General features: G+C 38.3%; 1 protein-coding gene across 1 annotated transcript in view; it reads right to left on the minus strand.

Moving 5' to 3' along the window:
• Window positions 1-4,684: 4,684 nt before the first annotated feature.
• LOC107083332 (sortilin-like) overlaps window positions 4,685-18,890 on the minus strand; it is a 40,276-nt gene continuing 26,070 nt past the window's right edge. Inside the window, exons 11-20 of the mRNA XM_015372470.1 lie at window positions 17,993-18,105; window positions 17,813-17,915; window positions 17,559-17,727; window positions 10,894-11,078; window positions 10,635-10,824; window positions 9,629-9,745; window positions 8,674-8,782; window positions 6,313-6,425; window positions 6,093-6,219; window positions 4,685-5,020 (exon numbers count right to left, since the gene is read on the minus strand). Coding sequence (XP_015227956.1) covers window positions 5,006-5,020; window positions 6,093-6,219; window positions 6,313-6,425; window positions 8,674-8,782; window positions 9,629-9,745; window positions 10,635-10,824; window positions 10,894-11,078; window positions 17,559-17,727; window positions 17,813-17,915; window positions 17,993-18,105 — 1,241 coding nt within the window. The 3' untranslated portion in view covers window positions 4,685-5,005. The remainder of the gene's footprint in view (window positions 5,021-6,092; window positions 6,220-6,312; window positions 6,426-8,673; window positions 8,783-9,628; window positions 9,746-10,634; window positions 10,825-10,893; window positions 11,079-17,558; window positions 17,728-17,812; window positions 17,916-17,992; window positions 18,106-18,890) is intronic.

Consider the following 18,890-nt stretch of genomic DNA (forward strand, 5'->3'; position numbering starts at 1 on the left):
TTTTTAATGAACGTGAGGAAAAGAACAAGGATCTGTTTGCTTTCAGAGGAAAGAGTAGACACTGCTGTCAGCGAGCATCTTTCAAGCAAACGTTTGTTTTATTATTAGTTTTAAATCAATATCACTGGCGATAGTCTGCTATAACATGTGAAGTAAAGAATAAAACAGTAAAGCTCAACTTTCATACACGTAAAAGCTTTCAAATTTCAAGTTCTGCACGTTGGAATTGAGGCGGAGTTAACACGGGTTGTTCTTTCTACTCCCGACGAGGGGATACAAATTTTCGCAGGGATAACTACCTTGGCACGACACCGGCTGCTAATGGAATACAGACCGATATTAGAGGATTTACGGTATCCCTTGATTAATAATTTAAGAATAATATATATTTTTTTCATTTAAAAGCATATTTTATAAAAATGGATGGAGATTCAAAATGAGGTTTTGAAGAGGATATGCAGTAAATAAATAGCCACCTTCTCTATCCCTCCTCATAGAAAGAATGTCCAAAAATGGATGTTACCAGTTCAACCTTATACCAAATCTTTCAACATCATTTCGACATGACCCAAAATGGCCGACTTCCAGTGGGTTTTGGAGCATACATCCAAGAGACATTATTTTTCATGATTTGAGGAGATCTACCTGTTTTCCCCAACTCATTTTAGGGGCCTCTGGGACACCTTTTGGTAAAGTTTACATGCACGCAAAGACCCCCTAAAATCCATTCTTAGAGGCAATAGAATAATTTCCATATGAACATTGCACAAAAAATACCTGTGTCTTTTGTTTCCACCTTAATGGCTGGTGAAAAGTACAGAAAACTTTTTATGGCTTTCGTCTTGCCATCAAGGCCAGATTTTTAGAGCATACATAATACACACTTCATTATATTCCTATTTTTTTAAATCAAAAATATTAATGGTTATGTAAATGGATTTCTCCAACAAACTGTGAATCTCTGTAGTTCCTCCATAGTTACCAAGTCTGTTGGACATAACTGGTGACATCATTGACCTGTTTCAGTCAGTTGGTTTATGTTGAAGCCATGTTTATTTTATTACTTAGGTTGACTCTGAAGGGAAAAGTTGGTATTAGATCTAATCGGGGGGTATCAGAGTAATTATGCTTGTATTTAAATTCATGCTACATTTTACATCCATCTATTTTCCGTCACGCTTATCCCCAGTTGGATTGCTGGTGCCAATCCCCAGCTAACTCACACCTAAGGAGAATTTAGAAAAGCCAATTAACCTAACAGTCATATTTTTGGACTGTGGGAGGAAGCCGGAGTACCCGAAAAGAACCCACGCATGCTCAGGGAGAACATGCAAACTCCATGCAGAAAGACCCCTGCCATGAATCCAACCTTTTTGCTGCAAGGCAACAGTTCTACCCACTGCACCACTGAGCAGCCCGCCTTACATTTTACAATTTCATTATAAAAAAATAGCCTCTTCTGTGTATTTATTTAGTCTACTACATACTATTTACCATTGCTCAGGAGAAACAAAGTGCATCCTACTCCCACACAACCAATAAGGCTGATCTTTAAGCTAGATGTAGACATTGGTTAAACAAGAATATAAATAATGCTAACATTAAAAAAGGTGCTTTATCATATGAATAAAATATGGAAATTCTGACATTTTTCTTTGTTCTTTATCCCACATTAGAGTTCATACTTTTAAAGATTGCCCAAGAGCTTCAGAAATAAACATATATAATAGACACTTAATAATATATGTTATATAAATGTTTTTAAATACACTAACAAAAAAAGCATAATTTAAAAAAATCAAGCATACACACGTTTTTTTGTTTTTTTAATCCATAAATGCAAAAACTGATACAAAACATCTGTACCACAGTTCAACCCAGAGACCTCTTAACATCCCAGCAGTGAGGAAATCATGATGGGAAACACCTCTCGGTCAGAATGTCAGCTGTACAATCATTTCAAAACTTTCACAGATCTGAATACAGTGCAAAATAAAAGTCACACTCAGTCCAGTAAATAGCTGGGTTTACTCTCACTGACCATGGAGTAAATTAGGACGTATCGGGCATTTTTGATTTGCTTGCAGAAAGCCGACGTATTTTGAGAAAATCCCTCAGTATCAGGCCTGCTTAGCACTGTGTAGCTTATTTACTGGGATTAAATGCCTCTGCTAGCTAATACAAATGTTGACTGTAGAACCCTGTGTGTTTGACTAATGTTCCACGTTTTACAAGCAAAAAAAAAAACAAAACATATGCAACAAGTGTACAGAAAAAAAAAATCAGAATCAGTTAATCAACTAAAACACAATGAAATCTAATTATAACAAGCCAGCAGAAAAGCAAACATAAAGGAGTTCTAATGACTGTAAAAAGTACAACTTAAGTGATGTTGGATTCCTCCACATTTAACATCAAATACGTAGATTTTTTTAGTACCTGCTTTGACTTCATCAGGACAAAGGTATGAGTTCAAGTTTGTATTAGCATTATTGTCCATGAAATGCTAAGTAGGCTAAAACTGGGTTAAGTCTTTTTAACTTCACCCGAAACATCAGAAAAACTCACAATCAAAGTGCTTTGGCAACAATTCAAGTCTTTCATTTCTCACCATGCGAGCAGAAGAAGAAAAAAGAAAAGGAAGCACATTTTATATCCTTAAAGTTAACATTTAAGTTCAGATTGTCACCTCCCACAAAAGGGTAAAGAAAAAAAACATTCTAGTGAGCATAATGTGTAGCATTATTTGTTCATGTATGAAAAATCTTTTTAATCTGTTTAAGAACTGTCCCATTAATTACATATCAACTTCTACACTTATAAACTTTTTAAATCCAATAACACCCTCTATACTTTTTGTCGGCTCCTGTAGAGATGAATAAATAGTGTTGAAAAATGTGTTCTCACATGTGAGCTTTGGAGTTTATATTTTTATTCCTTCTCCCTGTGTGTGGTGCCAAGATATAATTAGATCCTCAGACAGACTTCTTTTACATTCTAACATTTTTGTCATTATTGCTCTGACTGCAGATACAGCTTATTAAGGTAAGTCTATATATCCCTACTAATGAAGCTCAGCATTTTTTCAATTTACACCTGGGAACTCAGAGATTACTAAGATCCTGAACAAACTGATTAACGTATGAAAATAATGTATACCTTAAAATATGCTTCTGTTCCACTCAGTTTATAATAAAATGTTATTTTGCCAAAGCAAATTTTCTTTATTTTTTTTTGTTTTTTGCAGCACTAGTGAATCATTTAAGGCTGACAGGAAAGGGGATATGAGAAAGAGAGGTAGAGAAATGCGGGAAAGGACCACAGGTCGGATTCGAACCCAGGTTGGTCGCGTCAAGGACTAATGCCTCCGTACACGGGTCATGCGCGCTAACCGCTGCACCACCTGCATGCCCAAAAGCATTTTTTCTAATAGAAAGCTTAAAAAAATGAGTTTAAGAAAAGTCTGTTTCAATAGATTGGCCTGTTGTAGTGGAACTCGGTGTAACGTCATATTTCTACTCAATGGAAAGAAAAGTTCCAATTTACTGTTCCTAACATCTTTGAAAAGCTTTAAAAGTGAGGCATAAATCACGGCGATGCTTCAGTTAAATCTGCTGTATGGTAATCTTTGCATTGACAGTAATTTTGGCATGAATAATTTTAATTAAAATGATTATCTTTCTCCAAGCTAAATAAACAACCAAGGGGCCACTTTTCAATATTAAGAATTAGATTATGCTTCTGCAAAGAAACACAAATATTTTTAAATTCTTAGTCAAACGTGCCAATAACTGTAGAGGGTGCTGTGTTTAGAAACAGCTGAATGAATGAATGGATATAATATTGTGTTTATATTTCACTCACAATTAAAAAGGTAAAAGGAAACAATTGGTTGGATAAATTCAAGGTAAAATGTTTCAGAGACAAATGCTGCAGACATGGTTCCAGCATATGCAGGTGAACCATTTTAAAAAAGAAGGGTACACATGTACAAAAGACCTTGAAAATATACAGTATCTAACCTGGACGTTTAAGTTGGACGTCTAAAGTAGCTGTCAGTAGGTGATTACTCAAATTTTTAAAGTGTTTAAATAAACTGTTACATGCAATTATTTCCAGAGGGGTCATTATTACACAATTGTTAATATAAAAATCTCAGGATCATCCATTAGAAGCAGCTTTGTAAAAATTCTTTTTGAGAGCTTTCAGGATATATATTTTACTCTAACTATTATACCAATCTTTTCTTCGAGACAACATTTTTATAAAATGTCCCCAAAAGTGAATATGAGCATATTTCGTTTTACTTAAAGGAGCAATAATAGTTTATATGATTTATAATGATAAAATTAATGTGTTCCCAGGACTGATGGTTTTAGGTCACTTTAACATTCGTTTGGCCAAATGTTTGATTTAACTGAAGCACAAATTTACCTATACTCAATAAAATTCTCAGTTTTGAATTAGACTCATTGAAGCTAGTTGCCTCTCTTGCTGCAAATAGACTAAAATATTTAGCTTACTTTTCAACAGTTGGGGTGAGCAATAAAAACGTGACTTAAATCCAATAAATACAAGTGAGGATTAAATGAGAAAATACAGATAACATTGTCTTTAAAATAGAAATCCCTATGAAAAAACAATAACATCCAGCTTTTAAGAAATTCCAGAAGGTGGTGACAAGCATCTGGCAGTTTTTACATTTACAAAGTACTAAAATAACAGCAGGATAGCGCTCTGAATGTTTAATGCTGCTTATAAAACATGTTCTGTTGCTTGGCTGCTCCCTTAAATATCCGGATAGGTCCACTGGTCCAAAGGGGTTTTCTCTGTCCAACACCAGCTCTCACAATTATGAAGAAGCCAAAAGTTATATAAAAGCTCAACATATTAGCACTTTTTGCTGCAGGGACATCCATCCACCAGGGGGCAGTGAGGGGTGAAAAACAGATGTTGGAGGAAAGGAATCCCCAAACCATCATAAAAGCCTTTATGTGGACCAGCTTTATTCCAAGAGATCCTATAAAGAGAAACAAACCGGGTAACCAAGCTTTGATATTAGCAAAGTTTCCCTTTCTTTATACCTAAAAGTCTAAAAGGTGTGATGTGGATCTGTTTTGTCTGATACCCAAAAATAAAATCTAGTGCAAACGAAGAATTGGGGAGGAGGATACTGCAGTTATGTTAAGTTAAAGTTACTTACCTCTAAATTAACTTTTTTACTGATATTTAACCGTGTATATAAATACATAAATAGATCTCATCTTGTTTTGTCTGCATGTCTGAGGCCTTATTTGGACAATTTGATTCCCCTTTTGTGTAAAAAACAAAAACAAACACAGGCACAAAAAAAATGACTGTTTGGCTCCCTCCTCTGGTTAAAAAGGGGTTACTGCATCTATGTTATGCTTTTGGCTAAAGGCTGGTTTATACTCAGAAACCAGGTGTCACAGTTAACGCTGGGACCCTTTTTCCACCTGGATCCCCACTCTTTTTCGCCCTCATGTCACTCCATTGTTGCACAAACTTGCCCCCACTTCCTCACCGCTTGGCCGTATCTAGACCCACAGCTAGTTCCTGATCGGCCCTCTTGCGTTGTGGCGTGGAATAACATAGTGCAAACCATGCTTCAATATTGGGCATAAATCAAAAACATCTGTGTCATACCTGCGACAAGCTAACTACGACACCAAGGAAGAACCAACGGGCTGCTGCTCTCTGCTGACGAGTACCTCCTACACAAGGCGGTTTGTTTACGGGCTGACAACAAATCTAACAGTGCAGGTCCTCCTAAAAACAGTGTGGGTGGGTGTAGTGGAATTTGGCAGAGGCAGCATCATGCTGTGGGGACTTAATTTTTCTGCACCAACCATGAGACTGGTCACAGTTGGAGCTAAATACAGGGTAATTCTTAATGAATCTCGTTTGGTGCTATAACAGACTTAAGTTGAGGTTCATCTTTCAGATCTTTAATAGATTAGTTAAGATAAAAAAATTGTCAAATTATTAGAGTTCTATCCATACAGATTGTAAAAAGAGACCATATTGTCATGTGGATATATTTCCATCTATCTTCATGTTATTTTACTCACTTGATCTGAATCATCATTAAAATGTGTTTTCTCTGTCTCCATGTAGTTAGTGTCAACATCATCCACTCCCTCTATTTTGTTTGCTTCCACTTGTTCCCTCATGACAGAGTATCGGTGCACAAGGAACCTGGTGAGAAAACATGGCACCATCAGTTAGAGGAACAACAAGAGGAATGCGCACAATGCTGAGGTCATGGGTGACCAGATGAGAAAAACTGACCGTCCTCCGCAGACGTACTTCTTGACCAGCCAAACACCTGCAATGGCACTCATCAGAAGAATCGCCATGACAACCACCACTGTGATAGCAGTGCTGGTCGAACCACTGCCAGTCTGTTGTTTTATGTGAAAAAAAAAAGGTTAAAAGCTTTAAAAGAACAAATGTAAAACAACATAAAACATTATGCATTATGGCATACCATCATAGCACTGTACTGTATTATTTGTAATATAAATGGTTGCTATGGAGACTTGGTGATTCCACAGTCATCTCAGCTTTTTCTGTTTTTTACACCCTTTACCATCCTGTATCTTCCTAATCCTAATATAAATGACTGCTATGGAGAGTGGGCAAACAAAGAGGCCTCTATGTCCTAAGGTTCTCTTAACAGTGAACTTTGAAGATTTATTTTCCTCCTCAGAGGTTCCCACAGCGAGGGTCTGCAGCCTCTGAGGAGGGGGGGTTCACAAAACACTAAGTGGGAGGTCACAAGACGATTTTTTCTATTATTGTGATGTGATCCCAGAGGGATATGAAGGAAGTCAGAATTCTGCACATGGGTATATTAAATGCTTATATGAGCAATTTTATCTAAAACAAACACACCAATCTTCATGCTGACTTGAATGTTTCATGAGTCAGGATTCAGCACCACCCTGGAGCCTCAATATGTCGCCAGCATGACTTCATGCTCCTTCTCTGCGCTCTCTTGCTTTTTATGCTCCTGTAGATTCTCTACTTCTATCATGAGGACTGGTTTATGTGCGCTCATGTTCACTTTTATCACTTTGAGGGTGGAACCAACATGAGAAACTAAACTGCCTGTGATTAATTACTTTTCAGGAAAACCCACCTCTACTGTTTTTTTTCCTAGTTGCATTTGGTAATGCTAAGAAAGCATATTCAGGCTAACAGCTGTTCTCTCTCTCTCCTGGTCACCATTAAGGTTAGCAACAACTTTTTGTTGGTTAAATGTGTGCGTCAAGAGCACATTGACTAATACCAAAGCGCAATTTGAAAAGATATGATTCATTAAACTACATGGGAAAAAAAAAAGAAATGTGAAAATTTCGTTTGTAAAGAAATGTCAAAAAAGAAAAAAAAAAAAAACAATTTGTAAAAGAAATAACATAAATAAATAAATAAATAAATAAATAAATAAATAAATAAATAAATAAATAAATAAATAAATAAATAAATAAAATCTGGGGAAACTGAAAAGTTACTTCCAAAACCTTTTTGATGAAGAAGTTTGTCAAAGTTCCATTTCTGGATTGTCTTTTTTTTCTTTGAATTACCATACATAAAATATATCCTTTGGCTACAGCAATAATGGAAAACATTGTATCCATAATGAAGTAGCTTTTTGTGCTTTGCAAGTTAGAATAGAGAGGCTATTTTAATTCTGTTGCACAATAATCTATGGTCCCATTTACACTACCCTCTGAAAACTGATCCGTGCCGAGCTTAGATCAGTCAACCGTGCCGAGCTCGGGTCCTTATGACCATTTTGCTCCATGCTAGCTAGATCTACGGTACTACTGCTCTCTAGAGGTTAACAAGCAAATCAACATGGCCGGGCCTCTTACATTCAGGAAGTTTGCGGAGAGTCAGGCGAAGAAGGCAGCCTTTGGTGAATTTGGTCGTATCCACCTCCCAAAAGGAAGTGGATACGACAAGCGATAGTTTAGTCAGGGCTTACCGACGCAGGAAACTAAGACAGACGTTGAGGTTCATCACACTGCTAAGCAGCATCTTTACTGGAAATCATTGTTTTCATCTGGAAAAGATTGAGTTTTTATGATTGGAAAAGACTGCTAGATGCGCACCGGCACTACCATCCGCACGCTGGCCTGTGACATCATTGCATCCTCTACTGCGCATGCGGGACACTTGCGTTGTATGACTGCAGTTCACACAGGAGATCACATACAAGTCGCATATATTTGGAAATATGAACAGCAACGCAAAAAAAATTTAATTTCACAAAGAAATCGGAATTGAGCATCAAGGCCTGCAGTGTGAACATAGCCATTGTTGTCAGATAACTGAGCCAGAACTGAACTGCGCCGAGCCCTACTGATGAACTAGTACCAGTTTAGCGCAGTTACGTTGTGTGTGCTAATTACACTCAACAGTTATCTCGGTTACCGCGCTCAGACCGATAGTGTAAATGGGGCTAATGTCTCTATGTTTTACATGCCATGTCAGTGAGTGGTTAACACCGCCCGCCTGTGTTGAATAGGTGTAGTTATTTACTGCTGACAGTAGAGAGAGCAGATCATCCGAATGAGCAGATCACAGTTTCCTGTGCATGTAACCTTGCAGGCGGCTTGCTCTCTAGGACTAAGAAAAACTCACCTGAGTTTTGGGAAGAAGGGCGTCGCTGGTGCACAACCTTTGTAAGTCAATTTCCTTTCTTTCCGGCTGAAAACCTCCCTCACACTGATTCCCAGGAATCTTCCGGTAGCTTCAATTTGAAGATGAGTAACACACAGATTTTAGATGAGAAAAAAACAGGACAACTTAAGGTAGTAACTGAGCCAAAGGAAAAAAAAAAACTTTCTTCCTCCTGACTGTTTAGAAAAAATGCTTTAGGTAAATGTTAGAATATCAAAGCAACACTGTGAAACTTTTAACCACTAGGGGAACTAGACTATTAACTTCCAATAGTCGAAATTAACTGAAAAATTACCAATTTTAAAAGGTCATCAAAACATAGTGAAGGCAATGCAATATTCAGTTATTTAGCAAAATTAACAGAAAATAATTACACTTTTTAGGTAGTTTTATGACTTAAAGAATTGTAGTTTGTTTATCGCAATATGGTTTGCTGCCACTAGCTTTTGTTAGATTAACTAACCACCAAGAAAAGTTTAAAACCAAAGGATTATGGTATGTAAACAAACTAGCATGTAAAATGTGCCCAGAGGACAGGCTTGTTCTTAAAACATCAAACACTGCAAAGTTAAAAAAAGGACTTGCAAAAAGTTCAGATGTCTTTTTAGAATTGGTAGCCAAATTGTGGCTTCATTAACAAACATTAAAATAACAAACTATGATTCAAAAAGTTTATGACTGCAAAAAATTTCATCATAACAATAAAGATTTCTGATAGATGAAAAAAGTTGATAAATTCTTTCCAAATGGAATAAAAAGATCAAATGAAATATCAAAACTGGCAGAGGCAGAGGACAGTTTATTGAGGAAAAACCTGCGCCCACCCAGGTTAGCTCTGGGGAGAATGTTGCTACGGTAACAGAAACCGAGGCTGAGTTTCAAATGGAGGTGAAGATATGGTGAGCGGCATCCTCACCCAGTGGTCTGCAGCTGCTCAGTGGTCCCGTTTAAACAGAACTCCAAAGCACGGCTTATCATCTCCTCCTGCTCCACACACTCTGAGCTGTTTTCAGGCCGGTAGTAACCAAAGTCACTGCAGGGGAAAACATTTAATTACTCAAAAACAAAACAAACTGGTACATCTGTAAAAAGCTGTTGACTAAAACCTTAAAATACATGGTTGCAATGGAGGTTCAGTGACAACAAGCTGCTTTTTAGTGATCTTCTACCCAACTCAGTTACCTTAGCTACTAGTTCAGCCTTGTTTTGGTAAGTTTGGGAATTCCACTTTTTTTTTCTTGCAGTTTCCTAATTTATGTCAATCAAAACATAATTTTTCAAAGTGGTACATTTGTCATGAAACTTTTATTTTCTGAAAATTAAGTCAAATAATATAGCTTAAAGCTATAGTGGAGGATGTTCTTTTTTCCAGGCGGATCATCAAAATAAGTGGTCCTCCTAAATGTCAATCATTCTAGTGATATGTTTACATAAGGCCGTCCTACATGCTCGTCCCTATTTATACCTACCAGTGGTGAGTCTGACATAGTGGAAAAATTGCAAATCTTCTTTACCCAAAATAATTTGTTTGTATTTCTTTTAGGGCTGAAACAATTTATCTGATAAATCATGGTTAATTATTGAAATAATTGTAACTAATTGATTACTAATTAATCGATTAATCATTAATTGGAGTATAGAGACAAAAAAAAAAAGTTTTCTTCTGTCAATATGCTCTATCGAGAACTCCTCAAGTGGAAAAGTTTTACTTTCCCCTGGTTTAATCTCGTAAAAAATCTTCCTTAAGGAACCTTTTACTTTATTAATTGATTGATCGAAAAAACCATCAACGGATTCATTGATTTGCAAAATAATTGTTAGTTGCACCCTGATTTCTTTACAGAAATATCATAAATAGAAAGTTACAATTTATTCTTGTACAGTCTTATTTAGTTGAGGGGGCTGGAAAGAAAAGGACAAACCAATAATAATCTGCCACCGAGCACGGACAGCGTGTCTGCTTCTTGGTAACTGCGAAGTCTCTCCCGTTCCAGCACACCGAATCCTTTCTCAGACGTAGAAAGGTCTCTTTATAGCCCATTACGCAGCCAATGTTGGATCCACTGGGGTCTGCAGAGTGGGCCAGCCACTCTTCATAGTCCCCTTCATTGCCTGCACAACAAAATCCAGTTTAAGCACACATGTGATTCAACATCACTGATGTCTCTCAACTATACTCACAGTCTCTGGTGAGGAGCTTCCTGAAGTCTACAGTGATCACCACCCACTTAGTGTGATCGTTCCTGTGGCCCCAAAGGCTGACGTTGGTGGAGCGAGCGCCAGGCTCGCTGTCCATGCCGCTGAAGTAAAGCGGGTCGTTGGTGAAGTTAAACGTGTGCCAGCATTGACCCTCATCTGTGGAAAACCTGAAACGGAGCGAGTAGAGTTTCAAACATTTTCCACACTTCCTTAAAATACCAACACAAAAGCAAATGTATTGGGAAGATGGCGCCAGTGTTTGAGGCTTGCCGTCTGACTCTCCTCCTGTTTTGTTTCTGTCTCCTGTCAGGTTTTCATTTTATTACAAATGTAAACTCTCTGATTGTGTATGATCGCCAAACATTGCTGGACATTGGTGCCTCAGCTGGAAACAAAACAAATCCTTGGCTTTTAGCACAATTTGAGAGGTTTTACTTTGTTTTATTCTTTTTGTATACTAATATGTATATTACACTCGTTTTTTCTCTATTTTATAATTTTATTGTATTTTATGATTGTGTACAGCACTTTGGTCCTGTCCGGTGCATAAAGTGCTTCATAAATAAAGTTGGTATGGTATGGTATGGTATTAAAGATATAGTGGAGGATTTTCGCACATTTTTGAAAAGACCCGCCCTCCCCACCTTAAAAAATAAAAATGCACATGCACAACCCTGTACCCGCTCCCCAGAGGGAACGCCTATCAAACGCGTGCGAGAGCGTGCACGAGGAAAAATGGGCTCTTGCACGTTCTGTTGAAAGGATGCTGTTTGCATCGCTCATACAAGTTTACTTTCCAAAAGAATTGCATTTTTCTACTACATTAGACTCACCATCAGTAAGTGAAAATGGGGACGAGCACGTAGGACAGCCCTACATAAATATATCACCAGAATGATTGACAATTAGGCGGACCACTTATTTAGATGATCCACCCGGAAAAAGAACATACTTTACTATACCTGTTTTATATATAACAGGAAGACAAATTAATGCAATCATTAACGTGGAAGGAATATGATTAAAACTTTTTTTTTCTCAAATCAAATTCTGAAAAGTGCGGCACACATTTATAATCAACACCTCAGTCCCAAATAAAGACAAGAGCAACTAATAATGGCATGATGAAGTTTTTCAGCTTCGGGTAAAGCTTTTCTTTGGATGGGCCAGGAAAGCTCAGTAAGACTAGATGAGAAGAGGGATGAAGCTAAATTCTTGACAGTCCTGCAAAAGACATAAGACTCGTCTAACAGTTTAACTGCCAGGCCAGCAGGAAGTTACAAACAGCCATTGCTTCAAGATCATTCAGTTTAAACAATATCCATGAGTTACAACAGCTCCATCACTGTCAATGCAACTAGTGTTGCAGCGATACCAGTATTGGGCGGGGCAACGATCCAGCAGTAAACCCTGGAGGAGACTTTGACTCTTTTTCACTGCGTCTCCAGAAGGAGAGAGACTCTAAAAAAAAATTCAGTAGTCATATATTTAAAGACTCATAAAAGCTGTCACTTGTGATCTGGAAGCCAATCAGTTGTAACTCCGGACCGTGAGATGATGCAAATCATGTTTATTTCTATATTTTATATGCCAAAGACCCTCACTTGTGTTCTTTCTTTATATACATGAAAAATTGAAAAATAAAAAATCAATCTCTACATATTCAGAGACAACTGAAAAGACTTGCAAGCAATATAGTTCTAGTAAACTGTGGTTTGACGCATCCCCACAGCATGATGCAGCCACTACGCTGCAAATGACTGAAATACAGTTCCAACTGTTTCTTTATTCTCCTTGAATATGAATGTCCAGTGGCGGTAAAATATTTTCAGTTTACCTGGGAAGACAGGATGAGTGTGAAAGTTTTACACATAAATCAGATATCTAACAAAAAACACAACAAAATAATCCAGATCAAAACCTAATTAAAACTTCAGTCCTAAATTAATTCCTGGCCCACTAGAGAAAGGCTTTTTTAACCTCTTAAAAACCACCTAATTTTGGGTTATTTGCTTTCCATACCCAAATGGAAAAGCAAATAACCCAGGAACTGTAAGTCCAAATTATATGTGCGATACATCATTGGGAAGCTAACACCTTCTAGTTTCTGAAAATATGAAAATAGTTTGACTAAAACAGTATCAGTTCAAACATGACTCAAAGTTGGGGGTTTTTCTTCTCTTAAATAATAGGTCTTTTTGAACAGCAGGAACAGAGAACATGCTTGAGAATAGCGTGTCTAATTGTATTACATTTGTTCTACATCTTGTCAACCCCCACTGCAGAAAATGTCAGACCTCTAGGTAGAAAATGTGTCTTTTGGCTTCACCAGCGTCTTGAAACCTCTCCAAATGTGCCAGATTGTGCCAAAAGCTTTTACTCAACTATTTAAACCATAGAATAACACTAAAGGTTTTTGATGGCCACAAAACATTTATGAAGCAAGTATTTTTCCACTTATTCATTGTTGAACTGTGAAAACGTTCTCCATTAAAAAATAAATATAAACCTTTTAATTAAGGGAATAACTACTGTGCATCATTGGCTGACAGGGAAGGAGCAAGGAGACATCGCAGACAAATGTTTGAGGAATAAAGTCTAACTAGCAACATCCGAAGCATTAGCTATGACCGGCTAACTTTTATGACATCAAAAATCTGACGTTATGTGTCTTTTTTCTCATCATGGAATATTTTTATTAAGAATATTCTGGATTACTTTTAATCTGTTGACCCTTATGGACGAATGGAGTACAAACAATTGAAGATTGGATTTATAATTTGGCTTCTGGACGCCTTAAAAGGTACGAAAGTACTTATTTGTCATGTTTACATTTTGACATGTTGCTATATCTGTCTTAATTGTGCTTTGGTGCTCGCTATGTCCATAAAATGAACTTGGTGGTTGAATTTGAGACAATCTAAGCTTTCCAGCGATGTCTAACATGTCTATATTGGTAAATATTTTACTGTTATTATTTTCATGTTTTCTGAGTGGGTTCTGAGTGTTTTAGGAGGGCTTTAACTATAATCCAAACAGTTTAACTCTTCTACCAAAATTGTTTTTAAAAATTGTGTGAAACTATGATTTATTCAACCCCTAATTACTTGCTAATTATAACAATTGTGGAGGTAAAAATCAAAAGACTGAAATAAATCCATATAGAAATCAACATAGAAATCTCACTTTATCTGGTTGATGGGTAGGTCGGTGTGCTCCACAGCTACCAGCAGCCCTCCAGAGTCCAGGATAGCATAATGATGGGGGCCCTTCAGAGCCTGCAGCCAAGAGTAGCCCCCATCATCGGAGACGAACACGTCAGGAGGAAGAGAAGACTCTGAATCTCCAACACTGCCTGTAGAGAGAGAGAGGAGGGAGGCGGTGTGACGACTAACTGAGCAGAAGGCTCTGACTGAAGGAGCTGTAGGTGTCTGTCCTACCGTGAGCCAGGATGAGACCAACCGCGTTGGGCTGCGAGAGCGGCAGAACGGGGACCTTCACCTTCATGGCGGTGCCGTGCGAGGCATATATGTAAAGTTTGCACTGTGAAAGAAAGACAGGCAGCGCTGATAACATCTTCACCAAAATAGACATTTTGCAGCACGAGGAGCGGCTCTCACTCTGTTTGGTCTGTTGGTGGAGGTTTCCGTGTCGCAGTTGCTGTTCTGGGGTCTGCGCAGTGGCTGCCACTTGGCTCCTTGGTCATAGGTGATCACCGTCTCCAAAGTGCCATCTGAGAGAAGAACGCCAAAGTGTTTGATATCCAGAATTCTTATTAGACAGCGGATACTAAAGGACCTCAGGAAAACAAGCACAGAGTGACTTTCTCAATCTAGAAAAGTACTAAATAATATACGAGCTGTTTTATCATTAGCTTTTTTTCTGCGCACACATTTAATCTCAGCACAGAAAATAAAAACGTTTTAATGATGTCACTGTCTTGGTTTTGTTAAGTTTTCTTTTGAGTATTCAGTTTCACTTTGATCCATGTTTTTCTTTCTTTTCTAGTTTTATTGGTTTAATTCCTATTTTCTGGTGTTTTCTGGATATATCTGAGTTCTTAGGTATTTATTGGTGACCCTCTGTTGTCCTCTGGTGTCGGTCTCCTTTTTCCTGGCTTCCTTCTAGACCCCTCTGTTCACACCTGCTCCCAATCAGCTCAGTAGTCCTTTCTTTGGCTATGTTCACAGTGCAGGCCTTGATGCTCAATTCCATTTTTTTTGTGAAATTCGAAATTTATTTGTGTTGCCGTTCATATTTCCAAATATATGCAACTTGTATGTGATCTCCTGTGTTAACTGCAGTCATACAACGCAAGTGTCCCGCATGCACAGTAGAGGACGCAATGACGTCACAGGCCAGCGTGCTCTGTGTTTGTGGAAGTAAACATGGATGGTAGTACCGGCGCGCATCTAGCGGTCTTTTCCAACCAGAAAAACTCAATCCTTTCAATATGGTTAAACATAAATACTGCTCTCCGCATCATCATCTGCTATGGTTGTTGTTTTTCTTGCCGCTACTTCATAGCAAGACACAGAATAGTGACCTTTATCGGGTATTAATGGCGTTCAGGTCAGATGAATGCATCCTGGACGTTCAGATGCACGTGCCATTTGAAAAGATTGGATTTGTAACGGATTCAGCATTCAAGTGGCCTGGGTCGCATTGGAAAAAAATCAGATCTGTGTTGTTCAGACTCTTTTCCTGGCTCCCCAAGTGTGTTTTCCCCTGTAGTAGTCTGGTTTTTGGTTGCTTGTATTTTGTTCTTTGGTTTTTGCCTCAGTTATTTAATTAAATCTTCAAGAACTCACCTCTGCCTCCTTGCCTCTGCATTTGGGTCCTCAAAACCTCAACCAGACCCTGACAAAAGATCCTCAGGTCTCAAGAAAAAAAGTCTTAAGGATAAAGTCTTGGATCTTAGGATAAAAGTTGTAAAGCGTCAGAAAAAAGGTTTTGGGGAAATGACAAGGCTCTTTGTTTAAGGGAATAGCTGAGGATGTTTTTTTTCTGGGTGGATCATTGTATGAGCTACGCATGTGATTTAGTTATTCCCCCATTCACTGACACACTGATGGTGGCAAACTACATTGTAGCCACAGCTGCCCTGGGGCTCGCTGACAGAAACGAGGCTGCCATATGCAGGCCCGGGCCCTTTGAGCTCCATCNTGGATGGATGGATGGATGGATGGATGGATGGATGGATGGATGGATGGATGGATGGATGGATGGATGGATGGATGGATGGAAATTGGAAGAAAAATCTAGGTAAAAGATCATATTTAACAGCACCGGGATAGTTCCGTTGAAAGGTCAATCACTAAATCCACCAGGCTACATATGGAGACATCCAAAGGAATTTATATAATATAATAAAGGAAACATCCTGGGGGAAGACCCACCAGAGAAAACCCATCAGGGTATTACATATTTAATACAGAAGTGATCATTTACTAATAACCTTTAAATGATAGGAAAATTCTTCTGCTATTCATGCCCCTAAAGCACCCTGGTTTATAGATATTGGATCCCAAAATTAAGGTTATTACTGGGTTTGGGCCTGCTCAACCTCTCAAAACCGTTTTAAAGCGTTTACAAATAACTCAGAATGCATGAAAATTACACTGGTAAAATGTCTACCAATATGTTATACATCGTTGGAAAGCTTAGATTCTCCGCAATTCAACCGCCTAGTTCATTTTATGCACATAGCGAGCAACAAAGCATATTTATAGCAGCATGTCGAAATGTAGCATGACAAAGCAGCCACAATAAGCAAGCATGTCTTTATTACTGCTGTTCAAAAAAAGACCTATTATTTTAAAGAATAAAAAAAAACTATTTTGACTCTTGTTTGAACTGATGCAGCTTGGGGGTAATGCAGCTTGAATGTTTTACTCAATCAATTTTCATGTATATATTTTCAGAAACTAGAAGGTGTTAGCTTTCAAATAACGTATCACACATGTAATTTGGGCTTACAGTTCCTCATTTATTTGCTTTTCCATTTTGGTATGCAAAAAAGGCGAATTTCCCAGAAATAAGGTGGATATAAAGAGGTTAAGGCAAAAATATTCACTAAAACAAACAAAACTTTCTAATAAATTTGACCTTCCAAGTTTCTTCAGGAAGAAACTGGAGGAAACTGTTTCTTCCAGCCAGTAAAAAAAACATGGAAAAATCATGCGGAATTTAATCTGTTGACCCTTATGGACGAATGGAGTACAAACAATTGAAGACTGGATTTATAATTTGGCTTCTGGACGCCTTCAAAGGTACGAAAGTACTTATTTGTCATGTTTACATTTTGACATGTTGCTATATCTGTCTTAATTGTGCTTTGGTGCTCGCTATGTCCATAAAATGAACTTTGTGGTTGAATTTGGGACAATCTAAGCTTTCCAGCTATGTCTAACATGTCTATATTGGTAAATATTTTACCGTTATTTATTTCATGTTTTCTGAGTGGATTTTAGGATGGCTTTAACTATAATCCAAACAGTTTAACTCTTCTACCAAAATTGTTTTTAAAAATTGTCCGAAACTATGATTTATTCAACCCCTAATTACTTGCCAATTATAAACAATTGTGGAGGTAAAAATCCAAAGACTGAAATAAATCCATATAGAAATCAACATAGAAATCTCACTTTATCTGGTTGATGGGTAGGTCGGTGTGCTCCACAGCTACCAGCAGCCCTCCAGAGTCCAGGATAGCATAATGATGGGGGCCCTTCAGAGCCTGCAGCCAAGAGTAGCCCCCATCATCGGAGACGAACACGTCAGGAGGAAGAGAAGACTCTGAATCTCCAACACTGCCTGTAGAGAGAGAGAGGAGGGAGGCGGTGTGACGACTAACTGAGCAGAAGGCTCTGACTGAAGGAGCTGTAGGTGTCTGTCCTACCGTGAGCCAGGATGAGACCAACCGCGTTGGGCTGCGAGAGCGGCAGAACGGGGACCTTCACCTTCATGGCGGTGCCGTGCGAGGCATATATGTAAAGTTTGCACTGTGAAAGAAAGACAGGCAGCGCTGATAACATCTTCACCAAAATAGACATTTTGCAGCACGAGGAGCGGCTCTCACTCTGTTTGGTCTGTTGGTGGAGGTTTCCGTGTCGCAGTTGCTGTTCTGGGGTCTGCGCAGTGGCTGCCACTTGGCTCCTTGGTCATAGGTGATCACCGTCTCCAAAGTGCCATCTGAGAGAAGAACGCCAAAGTGTTTGATATCCAGAATTCTTATTAGACAGCGGATACTAAAGGACCTCAGGAAAACAAGCACAGAGTGACTTTCTCAATCTAGAAAAGTACTAAATAATATACGAGCTGTTTTATCATTAGCTTTTTTTCTGCGCACACATTTAATCTCAGCACAGAAAATAAAAACGTTTTAATGATGTCACTGTCTTGGTTTTGTTAAGTTTTCTTTTGAGTATTCAGTTTCACTTTGATCCATGTTTTTCTTTCTTTTCTAGTTTTATTGGTTTAATTCCTATTTTCTGGTGTTTTCTGGATATATCTGAGTTCTTAGGTATTTATTGGTGACCCTCTGTTGTCCTCTGGTGTCGGTCTCCTTTTTCCTGGCTTCCTTCTAGACCCCTCTGTTCACACCTGCTCCCAATCAGCTCAGTAGTCCTTTCTTTGGCTATGTTCACAGTGCAGGCCTTGATGCTCAATTCCATTTTTTTTGTGAAATTCGAAATTTATTTGTGTTGCCGTTCATATTTCCAAATATATGCAACTTGTATGTGATCTCCTGTGTTAACTGCAGTCATACAACGCAAGTGTCCCGCATGCACAGTAGAGGACGCAATGACGTCACAGGCCAGCGTGCTCTGTGTTTGTGGAAGTAAACATGGATGGTAGTACCGGCGCGCATCTAGCGGTCTTTTCCAACCAGAAAAACTCAATCCTTTCAATATGGTTAAACATAAATACTGCTCTCCGCATCATCATCTGCTATGGTTGTTGTTTTTCTTGCCGCT

This window comes from Cyprinodon variegatus, unplaced genomic scaffold (assembly GCF_000732505.1).
Source record: "Cyprinodon variegatus isolate N-32 unplaced genomic scaffold, C_variegatus-1.0 Scaffold72, whole genome shotgun sequence".
Lineage (NCBI taxonomy): Eukaryota > Metazoa > Chordata > Actinopteri > Cyprinodontiformes > Cyprinodontidae > Cyprinodon > Cyprinodon variegatus.